Below are 24,228 nucleotides of genomic sequence, written 5' to 3'. Positions count from 1 at the left end.
GATGCCTCATGCAGAGGTTAGGAGCATGGCAAACACCTTGTGTAGGTAAAGAACCTCCAAGAGAGGCCAGCAGAAAGCTTGAACCCCCTTGGGCTGTAAATGCCTTACTCCAAGTGGCTGCTGAAAGCTTCTCTCCAGCCAAAAGCTCACTCCTGAAACCTCCCCTGAAAATAAGATTTGTGGCTACTTACAAATTCCTAAATCTATAATCAAGGCTGAAATACCTAAAACTCTTTATGTCCAGTGGCTACAGTCTAAAACAACCTGGACATCCCATAGGCATTAGCCTGAGAGACTTTCTGAGGCATTAATTTTTAGCAAATGAACCTTGCCAATGTTCTTCTGGAGATTTAGGGCCATGTGGACTGTGAGTCTCCAACAACTCCACTGGATGTTGTCTAATCCCCATTATTCCAAGTTAAGCCATGTAAAAGTATATTTGGACTCTTCCAGGGAAAAGAGTGGGCAAAGCAAGGAGATGGAGTTTGCACTGAGCCCTGCTCATCCTTCCTGCTTACACCTGGGCAGAGCCAACCTGAGCACTCACAGGCAGCTGAACATCTTCCCATGAAAAACTGTCATTAAAAATAAAAAAGGTTGTTTCCTCCTGTCCACACCCTTGCCCAGCCTGGGGGAAAAAAGAACAAAACAGCTGGCAGTGAGATAAAAGTGGGCTAGTCCTGCTTTGGGGAAGAACTATATTAAAAGAGGAAAGAAGTATGTGTGTCTTTTGTTTCCATAACTGCTCCTTATGTCCACACCCCACTGAAAGAGCCACCTTTTTCTGGGGGAGGTGTTCCTGCTTGTCTGTGCGTTGGGGTATGACCCTGGTCAGGTTCCAAGGCACTGTGATCTTCCCCATGTGTGGCTGGGCCCATATTCATGTGTGCTTCTCCTCCCACCACTCCATTTCCACCCCAGCACTGGGTGAGATGCCTTGGTACCAGTGACAGCCCCAGAACCAACAGAGAGCAGCCAAGCACAGCCAGATCCTGCACAGCCAGATCCTGCACTGCTGCTCACCCCAAGCACAGCCAGATCCTGCACTGCCAGATCCTGCACTGCTGCTCTCCCCAAGCACAGCCAGATCCTGCACTGCTGCTCATCCCAAGCACAGCCAGATCCTGCATAGCCAGATCCTGCACTGCCAGATCCTGCACTGCTGCTCATCCCATGCACAGCCAGATCCTGCACTGCTGCTCTCCCCAAGCACACCCAGATCCTGCACTGCTGCTCATCCCAAGCACACCCAGATCCTGCACTGCTGCTCATCCCAAGCACAGCCAGATCCTGCACTGTTGCTCACCTCAAGCACAGCCCTGCCTTCCCTTTGTGCCTGGGGCTCACATGGACGGTCCAATGGATGTCACTGAGAGCAGCAGAGCTCCCCAGTATCCTCCAGGAGCTCAGGAGCTCATGTTTGGGCTACCTGACCATCTCCCCAGTGGAACCTGCTCTCTCCACAGTTCTAGAGGATACCATGGCCAGCCCAGAATTGCTTTTATCTTGTTTTAAACACATGGTGAAAGCTGGCACTGAGTTTGTTTCCTTCTCATTTAGCAAAACTTTTGTTATGCAGAAAAAATAAAAAATCATAAATGTCAGCATGTCCCAACCTCCTGGCCAGCATCCAGCCCCACCAAAAATAAGTGCAGCACACTAGAGGAACTTGAGAAAGCAAAACAGGTGACTCAGAGAGCTGCCTGGCCATCCTTACCTTGTTTGTGGTTGAAAGCTGCCCTGAACTTCAAGGGGAGAGTCCAGCAGTGTGGGGGGCTCTGGTGGCAGAGCACAAGTGCAGGAGCCTGCAGGTGTGCCCTGGAGGGAGCAGGCACCATGGGGAACCTGTGGGCAAACAGCAGGCTGGGGAGAGGACACACTTGGCAGGGGCAAGGCAGCTAATGATTGTTTCCAGGGATGGTTTGGATAACAAGAATGGCAATTCTAGTAGGTATTTCCTGAAGCTGAGCAGGGCAGGGCGAATTTATATGAGCTCAATTTAGCTTCTACTCCTCCTTTATTTGTAATGAGATTAGCAGCAGAGATGGCAGGGCACCCTCACCCACTGCTGTGGTGGGGTGAGCTGATAGGAACCTCCTGCCCAGCCTTGTGTGCCAGCCCAACAGCTGAGCCAGGGGGGGAAAACCACCTGGAAAACCACCTGGGAAAAACACCCTTCCATCACACAGGGCCTTGTTGCAATGGTCCTGAGCTCAGGGGTAAAATGCTGCATCAGACTGGCTGGCAGTGCCAGCAGTGGTGCTGATATCCCAGGGTAGCCCAGAGTCACTGCACTTCTTGCAGTGCTTCTGCATCTGATGTCAGCTGAGAGCATCAGGTTAAACACTTGTCCCACCTTACTGGTGAGATAAGAGGCCACTTGGCCACCACTGTGCCTTGGGCAAGAAATGAGAGTGGATGATTTGACTGCATGGTGGCAGAAGCTGTGCAGAAGTGTGACTGCCCTGCAGAGCATCTCCAAGCTGCTCAAGGTGCTGTAACTGGGCTGGAGCAAACGTAGAAAAGAAGCTCCCTTATGATCCACCCCCCTTCCCCAGAGAGGAGAAAGTGGATCTCCCAAAAATTTTGAAAAAAATCTTCATAGCACCCATGACATGGTCTGTTCATGGCAAACCCAGAGCCACCTCTGAGTGTACATAGCTCTAAGCAGGGGAATTTTGTCTGTAAAACCACTGAAACCCCTCCACACCTGTATTTTAAAGACTCATATTAGTTACACAGCCACACACAGGTTTGTAATAAACACATGGGGCAAGTGCATCCATCCAGGGCAGAGCTCCAGCTGCTCTGGGGCACCTTGGCACCTTGCAGGGCTCCTGCCACCACTGGCACATCTGTGGTGATGGCTGAGCCTGATGTCCCCTTCTCCATGTTGTCACTGGCTGCACTGCCCCAAGCTGGGATGTCCATGAAAACCCTCTGTGTGACACTCATTTCTCACTCAGCCCTTTCCACTGAGCCAAATCATAGCCCATAGCCCAGGGGTGACCAAGCTCTACAGGGGCCAGTTTCCCAGTCATGTGGTGATTGTGGGGAGGCTGCTCCCACCACCACACAGGAAAAAACAACCCAGCAGCATCTTAAAACCAGTTTGCAGCCCCCAGGCACCTGGGGGTTTTTTGTTAATCTTCTTTCATTTCGACACCTCATGTGAGAGGCTGGGAGCTGGCATTCACTGCTCCCCTGGTGCCAGCTCTGAGATTGTTTTATTTGATCTGCCAACCAAAATGGGTGGAAGGGTGGAGACTGTATTTTCCCCTTTATTTTTGTTTTCCAAAAACCCTTCTGGCCCTGGGTGAGGCAGAAGAAGCTGAGAGTTTCACGTCTCTGCTCTGTGACAGTTACCTGCCTACAGCACCAGGGCACAGCCTGGCTCTCCAAGCAGGACTGGGTGTGGGTGGATGGCCTCCCTGTCTGGCTGGGGAAAGCCCTCAGCCACTTCCCACAGCATTTTCCCCCACCAAGCACACTGGAAAAAGCTGTCATGTGAGCCCCTCTTTCCTTCCTTCCTCTGGCCAGCAGATCAAAGGAAAAGTGAAGTTTTCCTGGGAGAGGATGGGCAGGCTGTGAACTCCTCAGCAGCAGTGGGGTGATTTCCCAGTGAGGGAAGGGTTTGTCACTGGAGTGCCAGGGAAAGCCCTGAGCTGTGTGTGGTTGACACCCTGAGGTGCCCTGAGCAAACACTCCCACACCAAAATATGTCCCAGGCAGTGACTCTCAGGGATGGGATGAAGTGCATCCAGACTGTCTCTGGAGCCTGGCTGCACCCTGTGCTTCCCCAGGTGACTCACAGAGCCTTCACAGCATCTCTGCAAGCAGAGCAGCCCAGGAGGGCTTTTCCATCTTGCTCATGGCTATGAAGAGATGGATGTTCATGTGCATATTCAAAAAGTTCATCCATGAGCAAATGATGTGCTGTGCTCTGCTGTGCCCTGCCAGGTCCATCCTGCCAGCCACAAGCCCATGGTGCTGTCACCAGCTTTTCCTGGCAGTTTGGGCTTACCCACCCTTCTGGAGCCTCCTGGGGAAAGTGAACGTGCCTGCACCACAGCCAGGTGCTGCAGGGAGTGAGAAATCCTGGCTGATGAGCACACAGCCTGCCCTGCTCAGCTGGCACCGTGCACATCCCTCCCTGTTCGTGCTGCCCCTGCAGCCACATCCTGCACCCTGCTCCTGTATCCCCTTGGGCTGGAAGGTGCCACATCCTTTCTCTCTCTCCAGAACAGAGGGGAGATGCACCACACCAGGAATGCTGCCAGGCCTGAGTCCCCCACGCAGTGGGTGAGTGGGAGCTCCTGTGGCAGGATGTAGGAGCCAGCAGCCAGCCTCCCACTGCTCTTGCTCAACTGCTGGCGCCACCAGGCTAAAGATAACAAACATCTCTGCTGCTCCCCTATGGGCCTAGCAGCCAAAGGAAATTTCCAGGTCAGATAGCCCATGCTGGGTAGCCCATGCTCCAGGCCATGGGGAAGAGCTGAAATTCCAGTTTGCTCCCAGTGCATAGTACTGGGGAGACCCATGTGCTGCAAACCCCAGGCACTGCCTTGGGCTCTCCCCTGCTGCCTTCAAACTTCATCTCCCTTCCAGCACCTCCACCCTTCCCAAGAAATGACATGGCTGCTGCTAATTCCTTCTAAATACCTGCAGCTTCTGGGGAAAACCCAACAGGACGTTTTGTTTTCCCCTCCTTCAGTAGCTCTGCAAACCAATAGTCACCGTGTGCCAGGCCATGGTAGTCTGAAGGCAGCTCTGCCTTGCAGGCCCACTTGGTATAAACAGGGATAAATGCACCAGAGGGACCATCCTGTTCTAAGCCAGGAGGGGAAAAAGGGCAGAGTGCTGCCTGGGAACACAGGCCAGCTCTGGGAGCATCCTCTTGACCTTTTCTCTCCCTGTCATGCCTGGCCAGCCCAGTCAGCATTGCTCTTCTTTCATTGCAGTGGGGATGCTCACAGCCAGCTACAGCAGTGTGAATGCAAAAAAAATCAGGCTTAGGAAATTTGCCTGTATTAGTATAGATATCTCTCTTGGGCATCCTTTCCTTGTGTCTCACTGGGCTTGATTTGCCTGTCTCAACTAGCTGAGAACCTTGTCAAAGCTGCTCCAGATGCCCTGGCTTAACCAGGCATGCAAGGGTTAATCTGTGTGCTCTTAGGCCCCAGCATCACCTCACTTCAAATGGAGATGTGACACTCTAGAGCTACAGTTTCTTCCAGGTAGACTCTCTCCATGGGCTTCACCTCCTGTGAAACACCTTGGCACCTCTGCTCTGCTTCCTGGCCATGGGGGCACTATGACAAAAACAAAAGCAAACAAACAAACAAACAAACAAACAAACAAAATCCAATTTCATTCAGCTCTCTGGTTCCTGGCCTCTTCAGACAGCAGCTGGTCTCTCCCTGTGTAGGATCCAGGTGCCCTCACCTCCTCCCTGCCCACCTTTGTGCAGCTGCTGGCAGCCCTGGCAGGGCTTTCAGTCATGTCCAATTTCCTCACCTCCGAGGCAAGGCTGAAACATCGAGGCAGCTGCTGCCCATGGCCTGACTGTAATGTACTTGGCTTAATGGTTACTCACTAATATTTTACCCTTGGGTGAAATGATAAGGTTCTGGGCCAGGTGGAACATCAGCCATCTCTTCTTCAGGGCAAGCTGAGTCCCATCTGCTAGAGTTGTGCAAAACCAAGTTTGTGTGTGGTTTTGGCACATGCATTCTTACTGTGAGCCCTCAGCCTCCAATGCACAGCACAGTCCTGCCCACTGATAGCTGCTAAACAAGTGATCTCCTCCTGTTCAATCACTAACTAAGCAGCAGGAAAACTAGAACATGAACCATAATAGAAGCAACCCAGTCACTTGAAGCTGGAATGAAAGTTTTCTCTAAGGAGAGCAAATCACTCTCAGTGGCAGGCAGAAACCACCACAGGCTGCTCCACAGCAAAGAAAAGCCCTGCTCAGGATTTTCAAAGGATGCTCTGGTTTGAGGCTCAGGCCAGAGGGAGAGGACTGGCCATTTGCTCAGCATCAGCCCTGAGAGGCCAAACACTGCCCTGAGGGGAGGGCACTGGGCACTGCTGGGGGCCAGGCTGCTCACACACAGCGTGGCAGCACCTTCGAGGCACGGCGTGGAGGGGGCAATGCAATACCTCCTGTTTCTGCAAAACATCCCCTTGGAAATACTCCTGCACACCTTCAGGGCAGCAGCTCTCTGCAGGCTCAGCAGGGCTGCTGGCTGTGCCCTTGCAATAAGAAATCAATGCCTTTATCTCACATTCTGCCACGGCGCGTGGATAATTTGATGCAATTGTGTAGCCGCCCACGCCTTTAATTAATCAAAGAGTTTTTCACGCAGCACTGTGCAATATTTTATTTCCTAACATCCCTGCTACGGTGTGCTAGGGTCTGTTGTAACATTTCTTACCCAATTCCAGCACTGAGGGCTATGCAGCCAAGAAGAAGATGGATCACATGTGTGGAAATCTTCAGCGTTGTCTCCAGAGGCACCTGCCAAGGAATCAGAAGCTGAATTAATCAGAGGCTCACAAAGAGATTTGGGAAAACAAAACAAAAATAAAAATGAACCAGCCAACAAATGAAAACAACCTCAGGAAGAAAACAGGAAGAAGTCAGCATATTTCCAGGGGCTTTACTTGGGAAGCTCAGGAAAAACTGGAGGACATCAGAGGCTCTCCTAAAACACTGGGAAACACCTTGCTAGAGTTCACTGTTCTTCCTTCCAAGGGGCCACCACAACATCCTCCCCTTTCAAACCTTCCTTTGCCCAGCTTCACAGTGGTGCTGCTGATGGGAGAAGGGAAGTGCAGGTAAAGCCTGGAGATGGTTGGGCTGAATGCTGAACATCTGAACAGAAGAGCCTGATATTAAATGTCAGTCAGTATGGTCTTTAATTTTGGTTGTTCTTTATAAATGAAACAATCAGCTTTCTGTGGAGAAGAAAGATGTTTTAATATTAACAAACATATATTTTTGACGTTAACTTTTTAAATTAATTTGACCGATGTAAAAGAAAAAAAAGTTGTATTTATTAAAGGAAGGAACATGCTAAAAAGGAAGAGCTTTAAAAAAATCTCTATGACTAAACAAGTATTAAAGAAATACTTCTTATGGCTGCCAGCACAGCAGCATTCTCCCCCTGCCAGCCAAGGTGGGTGCCATCCTCTCCAGCTTCTCCTTGGGAGCTGCACACCGTCTCCATGGCACAGCCCCGAGCTGCAGCAGTGCCTGCCCGGTTCTAGGGGCTCTTCTCACATTTGTCCTCCCAGAGCAGGACCCACAGGTGGCAGGGTGCACAGCCAGCTCACAGGGAGCCCTGCTAGCCCAGCCTGGAGCCGCACAGGGGGTGCCGGGCTCCCCACCCAGACCGGCTGAGCTGCCTGCCGCGCTGCTGCGGGAGTCCTCCCTGCCAAATAAACAGCCGCTGCTGTTTTCTCAGCTGGAAGAAGCGATGGGTATCGCGGTGGCAGGGAAGATTTCTGCAGCCAAGGCTACGTGTGTGCGTGAGGGGAAGGTGGAGCAGCACCTGCGGGGGCTGGGGGATGCTGCAGGGGCACCCAAGCACTGCTGCTCCCCCGGTGTGACTCCTGCTCCGGGCAGAGGTTCACCAGCTAAGGGCACAGCTTCAGGCTTCTTGCGCCCAAGGGCTGCCTGGGGTGAGAGCCTTCTCTCCTGGTTTGGCAGGTGATGGGTTTTGGCCTTCAGATTCTGAATTTCTCGTTTACGCTGGTGTGGGTTGGGATGGGCACGACCCTGTGTACACAGCAAAGGGCAGGAGAGCAGCAGCTTTCCCAACAGGCAGCCGCAGGAAGAGCTGTATTGGCACTTGCTTATTCCGGCCACGCAGAATAAACACACGGGAGTTTCTGTGCTGCTCCAGCACGTGGGGCTGACAAGGGGCAGGTTTTCAAGGTTTACAAACTCGAGCCGCGCTGCGAGCGGAGCGGGGGAACCCGCGGCTGGGCTGCGCTGCCCCGCGGCACCGCCAGGGGGCAGCGGCTGCCCGGCCCCTCGGCTCTCCCCTTCATTTTGGTGATTTTTGTGATTTTTTGCGCTTAAATCCCCTCGACAGGGAACCCACGCGGCGGGAGACGATGGGCACGGGAGAGTCCTGTTTCTGTGCAGCCAGATCTCGCCTTGTCTCAGGTGCTTTTTTATTTCTTTTAATATTTTCTCTCCTCTCCTCCATTGTTCCCCTTTTTCCCTTCAGCCCCCGCACCAGTTTCTTTGCTGCACACAGTGTGCCATGACCACGTCTCTCACAGTGCAGCCACAAGCTTTTGGAATTCAGCAAAGCTGATTGCATGGAAGAGCCACCCTGCTAAATATTAACAAACAACATTAGTCTTCCCTTGGCCTTGATGCAGGCAATAATGAGACTGCATCTTCCAGGGCATGATTCAGAGTGGGAATCTAATATGCTCTGAATGGCTCCCCAGGGACTTTCTTGCCAGTGATGGTGCAGAGAGCCTAATCTCCTACCCTAGGCTGTTGGGAGAGACAATATAAGCATCTCCCTTGCATGTTGTAATGGTTGGTGTCAGCCCAGCTGCTGGTGAGTAATTGCTGAGCATGCCAGCAGGCACACACCTCCTGTTGGAGCACGTATCCCCATCATCCAGGGAAGTGGCACAGCCAAAAGCCACTGGCTGCTGTGCCCACATTACCACAAAGGGAAAGGGAAGTGCACTGCAACAGCAGTGAGAAAATCAGCTGGAGGGTGCATGGGGACCCTCACCAAACAATCTTAGAGCACTCAAATCAAAATGCAGCTGTCCATGGGCCTCTTAGGGATATTGCTGTGGGGGCAGGGTGGGGCATGGCACTGCTGTGACTGCAGCCAGAAAGGCAGAAGCACACTGGGCACAATCCATGTCCTCAGCTGCAGTAGGGACCCTTCAGGCCTTGGCTTCAATGCTGTAGGTACACTGTATATACCACCCTCAGCAATGTCTCCCAGTGCTCATCCATGCCCTGGACCTGTAGCTGCAGGTCCCTTGTCCTGCCCCAATTCCTGCAGCTCCTGTCCCTTAATCCCACAGTCTTTCCTTTGCTCACCTGTGGCCCCAGGCACCTGGCTTATTTCATGAAGGCAAAGCTGATGTTCCTAAGAATAAAACATATGACACTAGGAGTGCTTGCAAGGAAGTCAAAACATTTTAACAAAAACAGTTAATCCCCCAAACACTCCCCAGGAAAAGACTTTGACCAGTTTGAGCCAAGGAAGTCACCCAGCAGCAGGGCAGGGCTGCAATGGGCAGCCCTGCAACCTCCACAGGCACACAAATGGGGTGCAGGGGGCTCTGGCTCCTCACTGAATTAAAGGCACCTACACTAACTGCTGCTGCAGTGCACTTACATACAAATCTAAAACCAGCTGATTTCACAGTGCTGAGCTTCAGACCATGTGGGAAGGAATCCATACACAATTGGAGAGGCTGGGCATGTTGATGGGGCCCAGATCAGGATAGAGAATCTTAGCAAAATACAACTATCATAGACCTCTGAATACAATTTTGGTTCCTTCACCTTAGGGAAGCAAGCTGGGTGAAAGCACAGCCAGTCCTTGCCAACAGAGCATAAAGATTAGCTTCCTTCCTGTTTATTTGACCTTCATGTTCAGTGTATCCAAATATCAACAATAAGGTTCCACAACTCCAGCCCCCACCTTCTGCTATGTACAGGGAGACAATTCTGCCATGGGTCACAGAGAGGCAAAACAGCTCAGGACCCAGAAACCACCAGCTGGAGCGTGGCAGGCAGAGAGAGCTGTTTGCCAAGCCTCCCTTGGCACAGGCTGAGCACAGGCACAGCCCACAGGGGCCAGGCAGGGCAGCCCTGCAAGCTCCCCACTAACCCCCACACAGCAGGTGACAAGAGGGACACATCCCAGAGCCCAGTAAAGCAGAAGGGCAAACAGCCCGAGCTCTGACTCGGTGCAGGGCTGGGCTGCCCACATGGTTTTCCCATGGGGAAACCACTTGGGAAGAGGCAGAGTGGGAGGCCAGGTCCTGCACTCCTTCCCCCATGGCACAGGCAGCTGCTTTGCCACCAGGAAGGGGGTTTGCTAAGGCACACAGGACAGAAAGAACATGACGGACAAGACACCTCCACAGGCTCCACTCAGACACTTGCCAAGTTTTGTTGTGCCCAGGTAAGTTTCATTCCAGAGGACTGCTAGCTCCAGCACACTCAGGGCTAGCAGAGAGAATGTCTTCAGAGGTCCACCCACGCCTGCAAAACACAGCTGGAAGCTCCTCATGGATCCCTGCCCTGGGACCTTCGTGCTTGCATACGAAGCATCCCAATATCCAAAGATGAAATTCCAGTGGGTATGGGTGGAGGGCTAAAGGGAGAGCAGCATCTTGGGATTCCTCAGCACTGAAACTCTTGCTGTAGGCTAAGCAATGGAGAGGTTCCCCACTTCAGCAGTGGATCACAGCAGTCAGAAACTACAACCATACTTGAAACCTACCTGTTCAATGGAAACTGAAATCTTATTTTACATCATCCAATTCACTCAACCAGAGGCAGGATGCACCAGCTGAAACAGCAGATTCTCACAGCTGTTCTAGTAGCATTTCTCTCTTTTGAGAACAACATACTAATCTTTTAATATCACATTCAGGCAATCCCTGACTGCCAGAGTGCAACCAGAGTGCTGTTACCTCTGGATATTGATATCTGTAGTCAACTTCTCTAATGATTTGGGAAAAAGGAAAAGCAACAGTGATCAGAACCAAAGAAATGAGGCAGGCATTCCATACCCCAATCAAACCAGCTCCCAAGGGAACTTAGGGCAGTCACTTCTTTTAAGACCTTTCTGGGGTTTTCTTTCCACTCTCCCCATTCCTAAGCATCCTTCCCCAACCATAACCCATAAAAACTCTAAGACACAGCCACGGGGCCCCTGTCAGAAACCACTGATGAAGCTGGGCTGTTAATGTGGTGGTCCATGGACAGAATGAAGTTCCCAGCTGATGGAGGCTAATCCCATCCCCCTCAGAACAGCCACCCCACTGGCTCTGAGCTATTTCTTACTTCAAATCCTTGGAAGAAAAAATGAGATGCGAAGGAGAAGGAAATGGCTTTGCTAGGATGCAGAGGGTGATGCACAAAGCCTTTTGAGCACAATAGCCTTTGGTACAAGGCTATTTCCCAAGTGTGGAAGTCAAAGGGCAGCACTGACCCTGCCTGCTCCAAGCACACACTCCCTCCCTCCAGCAGGACATGGAATGTGGGGCATTAACTGATGCCCTGCTCAGAAACAAAATGAGGAAAGGGCAAAAAAGAGCCATGCTAAAGACTGACTACTTCATAGTTCATCAAGAGCCGACCTGCTGCATCTGGCAGAAAGGATGTGTGAGGGCACCTTGGACCACACCCTCCAGACACAGCTTCTGTGGGGACAGAAAACTGCACCCATGGGCAAAGGTGACACTAAGCCCCATCTGCTCAGAGGTGGACATTTCCAAGAAGGCACACAGGGAGGAAAAGAAGTTGTTTGGGAATTCAGTGTCATTTTCAATTTTGGCTTTTATTTTCACTCACTTCAACAACAAGGTGTTCCAAAGCACGTGGAGGGCTTGGCGCAGGCAACATTGTCATTGCTACAAGCACCGGCAGACTCTCAGCTCAATTAAGCCAGAACACTTGGATGCCTCAAAACAAAACAAAATCACAGCTCTACAGGGGTGGGCAAAAGCTACAGCAAACTCACTTGAAGATTCCAGTTAAAAAGAAGTGGCTACCATAGTTCCATACAGTAGAAAGGAGGTTTTCACAGCATATATTTCGATCATCAGAGATGCAGCAGAAAAGCTCCATCTGGTCGCCGCATTGAGAAGCAGATACTGAAGTTCTTGTACCCAGACTCTGGGCACAGCATTAATTGGATTAACCTTAACAGTCCAAAGCCCACTAGATCCTAAAACAGACGGTGTCTTTTGCATCAATGTATGTACAGTACTGAAGCAGCTCAGGAGGACTACCCAATGGAGATGCAAAACCTTGGAGGTGAGAAGGGCACAGCCTAATTCACCTCCAGGGATTTGTAAAGTATCTGCACTAACACTTCCCTCACACTAATATTGCCCTGCTGAATTAATCATTGCATCGAGTCAAGAGCAGAATTACTCTCTCCTTTTGTACCACATAGAAAAAAAAAAAAAAAAAAAAAAAAAGAGATATAGTAAGTTCCCACGCTGAGCATGTTAAATACTTTGAAATCTAGGACACTGCTCCTTGAAGTGTTACAAAATAAAATGATACAACAGGCTTCCAGTACGTGCCCCTTCCCCCTCAACTGCAAAATAACACAGTAATCTCAGTATGAAAAATACAAATATATTCATCCAATGACTAGTTGTTTGTTACACGATTTGTAACCACTAGCCTTCTGCATAAAAATAATAATTAAAAAACAGAAAAACAAACAACATTTTTATCGTGGTTCGGTCCCAGTAGCCCAAAAAGAAATAGAAATTGTCATGTTATGCTGTAGAAAAACAAACAATTCTATGTACAAAACATTTATATACAGACTTGACAGAGGAATTGTCTGGCATCACCATTTATAGCTAACAAAACAGGCTTGCACAGCTACCAAAAGGCAGTCTTTGAATACAACACGGGCCCAGCACAACAGACAGCTGGAGGATGCTAACCATACTGGAGTTAAATGAAATGCACATAGCAGGGCCCCCAAACAGCCACTGCACTGCCACAGGAATATTCAGCTGGAGCAAGGTAGGATCAGGAGTCATTTAACTTGCTTTTTCTTTCACCAATTAAGAAAAACAAAATAAAAAAAAAAGTCAGGCTTACTGTTAAAAAGAGCAAGCCAACTTGAAAGCAGCTGCACCTTGCTGAGCCTTGCTTCTCAGCTTAGGTTTGTTTTGTATTCCTTAGAGGAGCATGAGTACTTTGGCTAATAAAAATGTGCAAACATGCACTGTTCAGTTATTTATCCCAGAGGACCATTGGCAGTTAGGAGGAAATGTGTCAGAGCACAACTATGGTAGATCCAGTGAAGAAAAAAACCAGAGAAAAATCAATTTCTCATGTAAACATGGCTTATTGCAGAACAACACTCATAGTACCAGGAACGGGTCCTTGTTTTAAGGCAGCTTGGTGGCTATTTTTTGACTCTCTTCTAGTTGCTTGTCACTTAACCTATAGCAACAAACACAACAGGTTCCAACCCATTACAGATATATCTAAAGACAGGCCTACTATACTTGGGAGGAAACCAATCTAGCATGGTCTAAGCAAAAGGTGGTCTGAGTTTAGGATAGCTGAAGCTCTACAAACCAGTGTGCAGCTCTCACTCCTCCATTTAACTGGAGGCTAGGTGGGCAAATCCTTATGCTAAACTAGCCAGGCTGCATGTGTGGCAAAGCCTAATCCTATAGCTTAAATTTCAGTAGTATTTTGCATGGGTAAACTTTGGGTGGAGGCAGAATACAAGAGTAAGGCACAGTTTTATTTACACCTGTGAGCTTGAACGGAGCAAACCAGGACATACATATGAATGTATATCCAAAACAAGGGCGAGCTAACTTGTTTTTCCAGAGAAGGTGAGGGAAAAAGAAAAAGCAGGATGCAGGTGCTGTAAGCACTGGCCTGCCCAGCAAAGTGCATGTGCTGTCTCCGCTGGAGAATATTACACACAAACAAGGCACTCAGCTCCAGGGGAGGAGGCTGTTTAAGTGCAATGTTCAGCAGACCAATTCCCACTGATTTTTCAAATAAATCTGTCACTTCAGGGTTGAATTGCTTTGGGTTTTTTGTAAGGAGTACACTTGGTTGCTTGGGTTTTTTTCCTGGGTTTGGTTTGGTTCTTTTTTTTGGCTTTTTAGAATTTTATTTTAACCTTCCTGCTTTTCAAAGTGGGATTGCTGGGTGGGAGAAAACACGTTTGCACACCAGGTGAGCGAAGGTTCAAAAGTTGAGAAAAGAAGCCCTCTCCCCAAAGGAAAACACAAAACAAGCTGGCCTTCTCCAAGAAGGCCAATGGTTTTCAATGAAATACCACCCGCCTTCCCCTTGGCTCAGCTCTTCCCCTCGGGAGCCGAGGCTGCAGTCCAGGAGCAGAGCCAGCCAGCACCCGGGGCACGGCCGAGCAGGAAGGTCCCTCCGCCCTCCGCCGGGGCTGCGGTACGAGCAGGAGGAACAAACCAAGGCTGAGCAGTTCGTGGCCGGGGCGGGGTGGAGGGGGCACCGCGGGCCTCACTCCCCCTCCTCTTTGATGCGCTGCTGCTTGTTGCGCCGGGCGTCCATGTCGAAGTTGAAGTCGTTCCAGTCGTCGCGGGGCGGGAAGGAGATGGTCTGGCGCAGCGTGAAGCGCACGGCGTCGATGACCCGCTCGCCGCGCGTCTCGCCCGAGCCCACGCTCACCGTGGAGGCGCCGCTCGGCGTGCGCAGCAGGTGCGGCGGGGAGAAGTCATGGAGCTGCCGGTGGTCCAGGATGCCCTTCCAGATGGCGTGGCGGAACTGCTCCGGGATCTTGAGGCTCACCAGATCCTGCAAGGCAAGGCGCAGGGCTTAGCAGGGCGGCCCCGGCAAAGCTGGGCTCCAGGAGCGAACGCAGCCTCTGGGCCGCCAAGAACCACCAAAGCTGCTAAAACCCAGGTGGTCATGATGCACAGCAGCAGACAAACCACTACACCTGGTTCACTCTGGAACAGGCACGTGTGGCCACAAGGCAGCAATGGCCTGTTTTGAAGGCACAAAGTCTATTTTTAAGTTGCACAAAGCACTTGCTCGTGCATAAGACATGGTGACCTAAAGCCAGAGGTTTAACTGGCCTGCAAGGCGTCCAAGGCAACCTCAGGGAGATCTGCTGGCTGTCAGTGGTGGGGGATGCTGAGCTGCTAAAGGTCAACGGCTTTGAAAATTTCCCTGTCTATTTCAAAGCCTGCAAAAGGATTTCAGAATCTAAGCCTGAGCTCCACTATTCAGAGCTCTGGGTGTGACTCTATAGGAACTGTCTTAATTACGTTACCATAACCAAATTTAGTAACGGACACATAGCCTTAGAAAACTTGTACTTCGAGGCCCCATAATTTCTGCTGCAAAACTTGAGGGTTGCATTACCTAAACTCTGGGATACATGGTATCAGCTTCTGAAAAAATTAGCAACCAACTTCAGTTAATTTGGGTTAGGTTTTCTAATTAGAGCAGCAGCAAAAGGAAGGCAGCCCTTCTAGGGAGCAAAAGCACCACAGTCTCCCAGAGTCTTGGGGGAAAAAAAATGGGACAGCCAGCTCAGAAGAGAGCAATGGCCCTGGAGAGAATGCAGCAACCCTGCAGCAAAAGCCATGCAAGAATAAAAAAGGGAAAACAACAAACAGGGATGACATGCCAGTAGTAATAGAAGATGATTAAGCCAGAAAACAGAAGCAGGGAGGGAAAAATGCAGACCACTCCTGGAGAGCCTACTTGTCTGCAGGCAAGTGAGGTGTAAACTGAAACCAAGCCTTGCAGAATTAACAGGCGTGTGGGCTGGGGCCGCTTTGGGGGCTCACACAGACAGAGCTGGGAAGGGGACACACTCTTCATGCCAGGCAAGGCAGTTACAGTGCTGGCCCCAAGTCCAGCCTCTCTTCACCTCACAACATCTCTTCTCTATGTAAAACAGCCTTAAATCAAACTACTCATGTAAAGATAAAAGTATACTGAGTCTGGATTTCTGACCTGTTCCTAAAGCAGGGCCAAGAGTGCAAACAAAGGAAATGGTGAGGAGTTACTTACATCCATGGAGTAATGCTCAATCTGATAGATGGTGGTCAGCCCCTGGGTCGTGAAATAATCCACACAGGATGAGCAGCCCAACCTCGCTAAGAAGCTGCAGAGGAGGAAGGAAGGAAGGAGAGAGAAAATAGGATCACCCTGGCTGCAACAGCCCAAACCACAGAAAACCCAAACACTCAGCCAATCTGCAGCAACAGGAAACAAAGCTTTCACCCTTGGCTTGACCTCCTCCAAGACATCCCAGGCCAGCAAGCCACACTGCTGCCACATCAAACAAACGAGGGAGTCCTTCAGCCCAGCACCCAGCAGACAGCCCTCATGGCAGCATCCTGCCTCAGTCAAGAGCTGGTGCTGCACAGCCTGGGTCTGGAGGCAGGAGGGCTCACACAGACCCTCCTGCCAGGTCATGGCACCCAGAAGGTGGCTGAGCCCGCAGCAGCCTGGTGCATGCACAGAGGGCTTCAGCAAGGCATGGGGTCTAGGGCTGAGACACATCAAGCACTGCCAATCAGCACATTCTTCCCTAAGTGTAAAGGGTTCCTCATTTATGGGCAGCATCTTTCAACTGGTTTGACCTCACAAAGGGCAAAGGGGTTCTGACTCCAGCCACAGCTTGTCAAGTGGCCAGAGGGGAAAAAAGAAAAACAAGGAACGTTTGCAAGACAGCCTGGCACCCTCATACTCCACCAGTCCAACAGATGCTGCATCCCTCAGCTTTGCTGCAGTCCTAAGGTCCCTGTTTCTCTCACTGCTCAGAGGTGGGACTTGAGGCTCGCTGCCCAGAGGGTGCCAGCCTCAGGACTGCCAGGGTCCCAGTGGGACCCAGTGCTCCAGGGTCGTTCAGGCTCCTGAGCCAAGGGCCAGCCTGCTCCCGCTCACCTGACGATGCTGCAGTCTGAGGGGTATGGAGGAGGGGGGGTGCAGTGGGACGTTGAAGGCATGGAGAGGGGAGGAGGCAGCGCCTGCGTGGGGCTCAGGCCATTCATGTCCCCGGTCATGGCCATGTGGGTGCCCATCATGGGAACTGGAGGAGAGAAGAAGGAGGAGCACATTGTTACCCAGGCATGCCCACACCCCAGCTTGCCCCCAGCACAGCACCCAAGGGCAGGACCTGCAGCTGGAGCAGCCCAAAATCCCCTGTAAAACCCTGCACAGGGCCAGCTCGTGAGGAGTTTCAGGCAGGGCCAAGGACCAGATGACAGACAGTCCTTCTGGAGCTCAGTGCCACTGTCGTGTCACCTTCCCCCCCAGACAGGCTGGATAGAAACCCTGCCACAGGAGAGGAGCAGGACACAGCCAGAGTAACCTAATACAGCAGCCAAACAGCTTTGTTTTCTGAGACAGCAAGAGCACCAGAAGGGGCTCACAGCAACAGGTGTGGGCAAGAGTCCAGCTGTTTTGAAATAAATTTAAAAACAAAACACCAACCAAAAAAGCCTCAAGAAAACTCAGGCCCCACAACCATGTCTGTCATCCTGGATTTACAGGGCTGCTGAGCACACAGCAGCAGCCAGGAGAAACAGAACTGCAAGATGTTTCCTTTGAAATTAAGAACTTTCTTAATGGAACAGAGGGAAAAAAACATTGCCAAGGTTTGTATCTCCTCTGCTGGGAAAGGAAGAAGCAGCAAGTCTCCAAAGCCAGAGGACAGTGCAGCCAGCTAGACCTGCAGCAAGCAGCAGCTCTGTTCACCCTGTGAGGCCCTGGGCAGGATGCTGAAGCCTTGCCCCGTGGCACACCAGCGAGCAATAGTTATTTGGCTCTGCAGGTTTATGGTGAATGACTCCAGGCTCTCCAGCTTAACACTAGCCACGCAGAGATGCCAAGTCTCCTTGTCCAGACTAGCAGGGAGCAGGCAGGGAACAGGAGAAGGAGAATAAGAGTGTCTTACTGTTGGTTCCCATGCTGTCGGGGATGGTGGTTGGGGTCAGGGCATTGCGCTGCTGCGGGTTGATGAGCTGGCTGACCGAGGGCAGCTTGTTCATGCTGTTCATTTTGCTGAGCGGTGGAGAGCTGGAGCCATACGAGGACTGCGACTGCATGGAGGTCCTGCAAACCAAGGAGATGTTAGGACAGGGATCACAGCAGCTGGGTGTTCAGAGTGTGCACCCCAAGGGGCTACATGGCCAGTGAAATCACTGACACCATAGGGGCATCACAGATAAAGATCACTGGAGGATGAGTTAACAGGAAATGAAAGGTTTCCCAGATGTTCTCAGCACTTAAAATAAATGAAATACCGAAAAAAGGAAAGCTTAACTTTTGGCTGAAACTTTTTATTTAAGAAGAAGTATTTATGCAAGTTTTTCAGTTGAAAAGAATATACAGAAAGCCAGCAAACATCTGCCAAGATTTGAAGAGTATTTTTAAGTTAAACTCTCCTTGTGGTCAAAGATTTTTTCATAGGAACAAGAACTGAGGAAACCATTTCAAACCATCCTGAATGCCCCTGAAACCTGACTGCAGAAACCGTTTTCATACTGGGTCATGCTTATCACCTTATTTTTTCCAAAATTCCTAGTTATTGATATAATCAGGCCATTCTCAGGTGCCAGAGGCTCCTTGCCCAAGACAGATTCCATGAGCTTCAGGGACCACTAGTGAGATGGTCAGAGCTGCCTGGGATGCCGACAGGCAGCTTTTGCTGGTGTTAAGGCAAACCTGGTATCCAAACCCTGCAGGCTGCTTGCAAAGAGGATCATGTTCCTGCTACCACCTGACATCAGCACCAGCTTCCCTCAAGTCCATCCAGCCTCAAACTCCATCCAGCATACTCATGGAGTGGCCAGAGAGGCTTGCCAGAGCTCCCTGCTGCCCAGCCCCAGGGGTCCCAGCTGCAGTCCTGCCATGTAAGTGATCCAGACTGCCAAGACTGGGCTGCTTCTGAACGGCAGCCCAGCTCCCAGATCGAGTTTCGGCTGTGGCATCCCACCTGCAGTGGGGTCTTACGTGGGATATGCAGAAAATTGCCATTAAAGCTGGTCCAGCAGCACAATTGGCACAGCACTGCCATGCCACAAGGGAGCAGGTTTTTTTCTCTGACACCAGGGGCATTTGTAGGACTGGGCAAAGGTTTGGGAAATGTGCCTGCTTGCCCACACTTGCCATGGTCACCCTGCAGAGCAGAGGTCGCCCAGCTCAGCACAGAGCCCAGCACTCCTGTCACACTGACCCCGTGGTAGTGTCCAAGGGCACATTCCCATCTTATTTCCCACTGGGAAACTTGTTCCCATCTGGGTATAACTGGTTGCACCAATTCCTGGGAACTGGCTTTTCTTCTATGCAAATAGAGTAATTATTACTCCAAATAAGCAAAGTCTAAAAGGAAAGAAAAGGCTTATTCCTAGACAATTTATTAAAACTTAAGCATTCAAGGTCAAGTTCCATACAATTACATTGTCTCCAGCTTCCTGCACTTTCAAGACTTGCAGTGTTGGGTGGAGAAAACATCTATGGTAACAGGCTAGAGTATCTAAGGCCCTGAAGAAATGTTACCTAATTACACAATTACAGGAGGTACAGAAGGGTGTGAACTGTCCTTTGGCAGTGAAGATGCAGGACAAGATCCAGCAAACTTCACAGACTCAAGGAAGTGGAAAGCACAAGAAGCTTCACAAATTAATATTAACAATGGCAGCAACTCCCAAGGGGAAGTGAAACCGAGCCATGAAGTTCAGACCCAGCTTTTCAGAGTGAAGGGAATGATTCAGATCTGAGATTTCAATTCCCCAATTATCAAAGTTGAGTGCAGCCATGAAATTCAAGTCAAGTTGACAACGCCCTTAGCCTAAAAGGCTTCTGGATTTAGGAGCATTGAGTATTTCTACTTCATGGGTTCAGGCACTTATCTCAACTGAGCTTCAGCTGAAATTAATACACACCTGAAGAATCTCTTACAGCAAAATCTGCATGATGTGCAAATGAGGAGGTCAATGAACACAGCAAAATTCCAAATCAAATCAACAAAGGCTTCCCAGAAGACACTGAATTGCACTGTTTGAGGTCAGCAGTGGGCCTATATTTGCCCTCTCCACCACCAATAGTGATCTCAGCAAAGCTAACTAGGAGACTACAAAATATTTTGGGGATAAAAGAAAAAGAAAATCCAATCAAACACAAGCCAACCCAAAACTTTAGAAAACACTGTAGAAAACAAATGCATACTTTAACACATAGCTTAGGGACTTCATTCTTACTTCATTCATACTCATAAGAGTCAAGATTAACACAATCAAGTTCAAGGGAATAAAACAGAAAACAAGAGCATTTTTCTTTGTACCCACACTAGTTTCAACTAAGCCATTCCATCACATGAACAGATGTTTAAAAGGCCTGCATAAAGCCATCTAGCCAAAAAGAAGTCGCAAGATAAACCAAGATGCAAAATTTTATTGAAAATTAATGTCACACATCAATATAGCACGAGCCTTAGAAACACAAGAAAATGTTTTTGGTATTAAGCACAAGGACTACATGGTGTTTGAGGATCCATTTAAAATATATTGCTTTTTTTCCTTGATTTTTTAAAACAGATATAAGAATGTCATGCACAGTGATTTTCATTAAAATTGTACTTACTAAGTCTCAACAAAGATTAGAAGTCAGAGCATTAACATTTCTTTGATATCAATGCCAATGAAATGCATTTTAATATCAAGGTATAAGGACTTCAATTAAGAGACTATTATACTTCTTGGAACAGTCTGATACAAAAGGCACTGAGTCACATTCTGCAACCGAGTTCTCTCTTCAAGAGGCTATGTAATTATTTAGCAAATAACATTTGTAGTTATGCAAGCTCATATGAGGGCAATCAGTCTCTCATGCTTCAAGGCATACACTGATCATCTCAAGAGGTCAGGAAGGAACTTCCTTGTCCCATATATGAACAAAGTTCAGCTCACAGTCTCATACAACTCTACATTTTCCCAGCTCACTGGATACCAGAGGCAGCAAACTGCTGGGACAGACCAACTACCTGACTGAGCAGACCAGAGTCCTCCTTCCCCAGAAGAGCACACAGCCATGTAAGCAGCCTTAAATGACATCAAAGGTTCATTAAGTGCAGTTGGGCAGCTCAGGCTCAGAGTTTAAGATTCCACCCAAGCCCCTGTGCCTAAAGTTTGCTGTCCCTGCAGATCCAGAGCCAGTCAGTGCAGAGACACAAACAGAATCAGAGCTGTCCAGTTCTGTGTCTGCCCTCCCTCAGGAGCAGCACCAAGGATCACATCCCAGGTTCACACAAGCCCAATGTGCTCAGTGGTTTTAAAGCAAGGTTTCCCACAGGGCTGCACAACACTGGGTGTCACTGATGTAGCCCAGTAGGGACACACAGGTGGTACAGATGATGCTCAGTTTCATTCACCTGCTTTGAAGGCCCATGAAGGAGCAGGATGCTAAAAAGCAGAGAGATGTCCTTGCTCCCCATATCCCAAACTGCTGCTATTCTAAAACAAACAACAGTGCATCTTTTCAACCACTCCAGGGGTTTGGAGGCTCGGTACCTCACTGGCAGCATGGAAAGGAGGAGCTCCAGTAGTTACTGGGCAGACAGGAACTACAGCACAGGGACAGGGGTGGCAATAATGACTCCCCTTAGATTTCAGGCATGGGAATTTCTCAAGGCAGGCCGTGGAGGTAATCTGCTCTCCAGGAAATGGGGCTGTAATACAGGGAGTGGATATATATCAAGTAGTTGACACAGACTGATATAACCTGACTACCTGATAAGGCTCAATTAGTCCACTTGGTAATTCCTTGAAAGGAAAAGGCTTTCTTTCCTGAAGACACAGAGGTGGCAAAGAAGCAATGAAAAGACAGCTGGGAAAATGTTTTCATTTTAGCTGCAGAGGACAGACTAAAAAGCAACTCAAATTGCTTTCAGCTCCAGGTATTTGATAAAAGAAAAAAAAGAGTAGCACCTTCTAGTATAACCACCTGGTAGCTGGAAAGCAAATCAAGTCACCACTAAGATCAGCATCACAATCATCATCCTCTTATAGCCAAGTGGGACAAATCAGAAAGGCATTCCAGAACACAATAGGAAACAAATAATTTACATTCTTGTTTAGTGGAAGTTTGAGATGTATTGCCCATCACAGTACCAGGCATTTCCTAGAGGCCACACCAAATGATGAACTGGAATCTTCCAGTGCAAGCTGGGGGTGCCTTTACCTTCTGGCAAGCTCCCTCCCCAAACTTGCTGACAGGAGCAGTGCTCTAGATACACATCAGTATTCCCTGTCACAGTACTTCCACAGTGCCATCCAGAAGCAGACAATGCAAAAACCCAGGAATAAACCGTCACTGGAAGAACAGAAAACAGTGCCAAACATAATCCTACATCTGGGCTGCATTTATAGTTCATGGACACAATTAGCAAGACCCTCTGGTTGCAGGATTAATGAGCAAGGTGGCCACTTGGCTGAGTCAACTGCAACATGTGATGGCACTGCTTTCCTTTAACTATGAGGCTTGGAGAGATGGGGCAAAATATAGTAGGATTGCTGAAAATGCTAAGGCACCATCTAATAACTTCTGAACATCTGTAAGGAAAGAGGCAAGCTCCAACCCTTTTTCACAGGTAGGGCACAGAGTTTTGGACACTCTACCCTTTACACCCTGAGCTGCAAAGGGACAGAGACACTGGGCACACATGGGTATTGTTACAACTCTACCACACACTCAACTTGGGCAGCTCAGCCCACCACTTGGATGGAGCCCACAGAGTTCAGAGGAACTCCCTAAGTTCAGTAAAGCTGCATCAGTGTCAGCAGTGCTGGTGCAAAGTCAAAGTCACACAGCCTTCCTTACAATTTTCATGTACTTTCCATCAGACCCTTTAAGGTTGGAAGCAAGTAGAAATAATTCATGATGCCAAAGTCGAGGGCATTTCTACAAAAAAAAAAATTGATTTCTTAGCAGTGCCAGTTGATATAATTATTACCTCTCCCTGTCCAGCAGTACAAATACATCAGCTACTTACACTATTAGTGCATGACCAGCACTAAAACAGACCAAATTGACTAGCACAGACCATTTAAACACACATCCTCTGCTCCTGTCCCCTCAGTCCACAGACACATTTTTTAACTTAAAACAGGACAAAAGGCATTTTAAAATTGAGACCTGCTCAGAGAAACCCTGCCGAGTTTCACAAATACAGAAGTAAGAAGAAAGATTATCAACACATTACAAAAACAGGGGAAAAAAAAGTTACACCAAGACAGACATCATGGTTCCCGACCTCACAATGCTATGGCTACAGCTAAGAGGTCTGTACAAGTGTCTGTTTTTGCAGAGTTTGAGTCCCTTCAGAAGTTCACTCTCACTATTCACTCTGCTGCTATCAGGCTGTGTATTTGCCCCACTAGTCCTGCTGGGCAAAGTGACCCTGCCAGGTGGGTTTATGGATATACTGATGGGTTTGGGGGGCTGGAATGTTTTAGGATGGCATCGGTCTGTTTGGGAGGGTCTCTCCTTGAGTCCATGAGTTCACTCCTGAAGCAGGCCGAAAGGAGACTGTAAAGAAGGAACCAGAGAAAAGAAAAAAGGTGAATGTACAGGACCCTTTGCCAGCCACCAAGAGAGAAACAGTCACTTTCCACCTTCATGATCACAGTATGGGCTTTCAAACAGGGAGAAAGCAGATGTCTTAGCACCTACAGCAAGGGTATGTAACAGGGAGGTTTAGGAAGCTGGAAAGCCCCAGGCACAACTGAGTACTTGGCAAGGAAGGGAAAACAAGCAGTTGATAGGGAAATCCGATTCTGTCCTAGTCTCATGGGTACAAATAAGGCCCTGATAATATTTCCAGTGACAAACAGAGGAGGAACAAAAGCTTACAACCAAAGGCAAAAAGGAGTAGCAGCCTCCATTGAGGTCCCTTTTAACTACAATCACTTAAAAACCAGAAGCTGGTGCTAGAGAGGGATAACAATGCCTATTGGCCATACAGATTACAGCTCAACTACTCCCCTTGGAAAAGCTGAGGGGTCCAGGGGCCACCAGCTGATGCAGAGAGCATCTCAGAGCCCACAAAGCACTTCTACTTGGCTCCTTTCACCTTGGCCATTCTGTAGTGAGAACACTATCCAGGTGCCTGGAGTTCACATGCAAGCACAGCACTACAAAACCAAACCAAACCATGCAAAAATCCACTGTTAGCTTCCACACCAAAAGCCAGATTAAGGAGGTGAAGGCACAAAGAACACCTTCCCCACCAGCCCCTTCCCACAGCAGCAAGCACCGGGATCCTCACAGCTCAGCTGGAGCACTCCAGGCATTGGATAGCTCAGTTCTGTCACAGCTCACTTATGAGGTTAATTCCTTCTCATTTGGATAATGAGTTGTGCTGCTCACTAGACTGCAAGGCAGGCAGTGGGTTTGAGGCTGCAGCCCTGCTTATAGGAGAGAGATCTTTGCTGGGGTACAAAATCCTA

At 49.3% G+C, this 24,228-nt stretch overlaps 1 protein-coding gene across 2 annotated transcripts in view; it reads right to left on the bottom strand.

Annotated features, from left to right (window-relative positions):
• Positions 1-11,551: 11,551 nt before the first annotated feature.
• Positions 11,552-24,228, bottom strand: part of TP63 (tumor protein p63) — a 100,064-nt gene continuing 87,387 nt past the window's right edge. For both annotated transcript variants that reach the window (XM_056499146.1, XM_056499145.1), the window contains exons 11-14: positions 17,679-17,836; positions 16,667-16,811; positions 15,788-15,881; positions 11,552-14,557 (exon numbers count right to left, since the gene is read on the bottom strand). In XM_056499146.1, the coding sequence (XP_056355121.1) occupies positions 14,264-14,557; positions 15,788-15,881; positions 16,667-16,811; positions 17,679-17,836 (691 nt within the window). In that variant the 3' untranslated portion in view covers positions 11,552-14,263. The remainder of the gene's footprint in view (positions 14,558-15,787; positions 15,882-16,666; positions 16,812-17,678; positions 17,837-24,228) is intronic.

Source organism: Oenanthe melanoleuca, chromosome 9, assembly GCF_029582105.1.
Source record: "Oenanthe melanoleuca isolate GR-GAL-2019-014 chromosome 9, OMel1.0, whole genome shotgun sequence".
Taxonomy (NCBI): domain Eukaryota; kingdom Metazoa; phylum Chordata; class Aves; order Passeriformes; family Muscicapidae; genus Oenanthe; species Oenanthe melanoleuca.
Note: the sequence above shows the minus strand (reverse complement) of the source record. Positions and strands in the feature narration are given on the sequence as shown.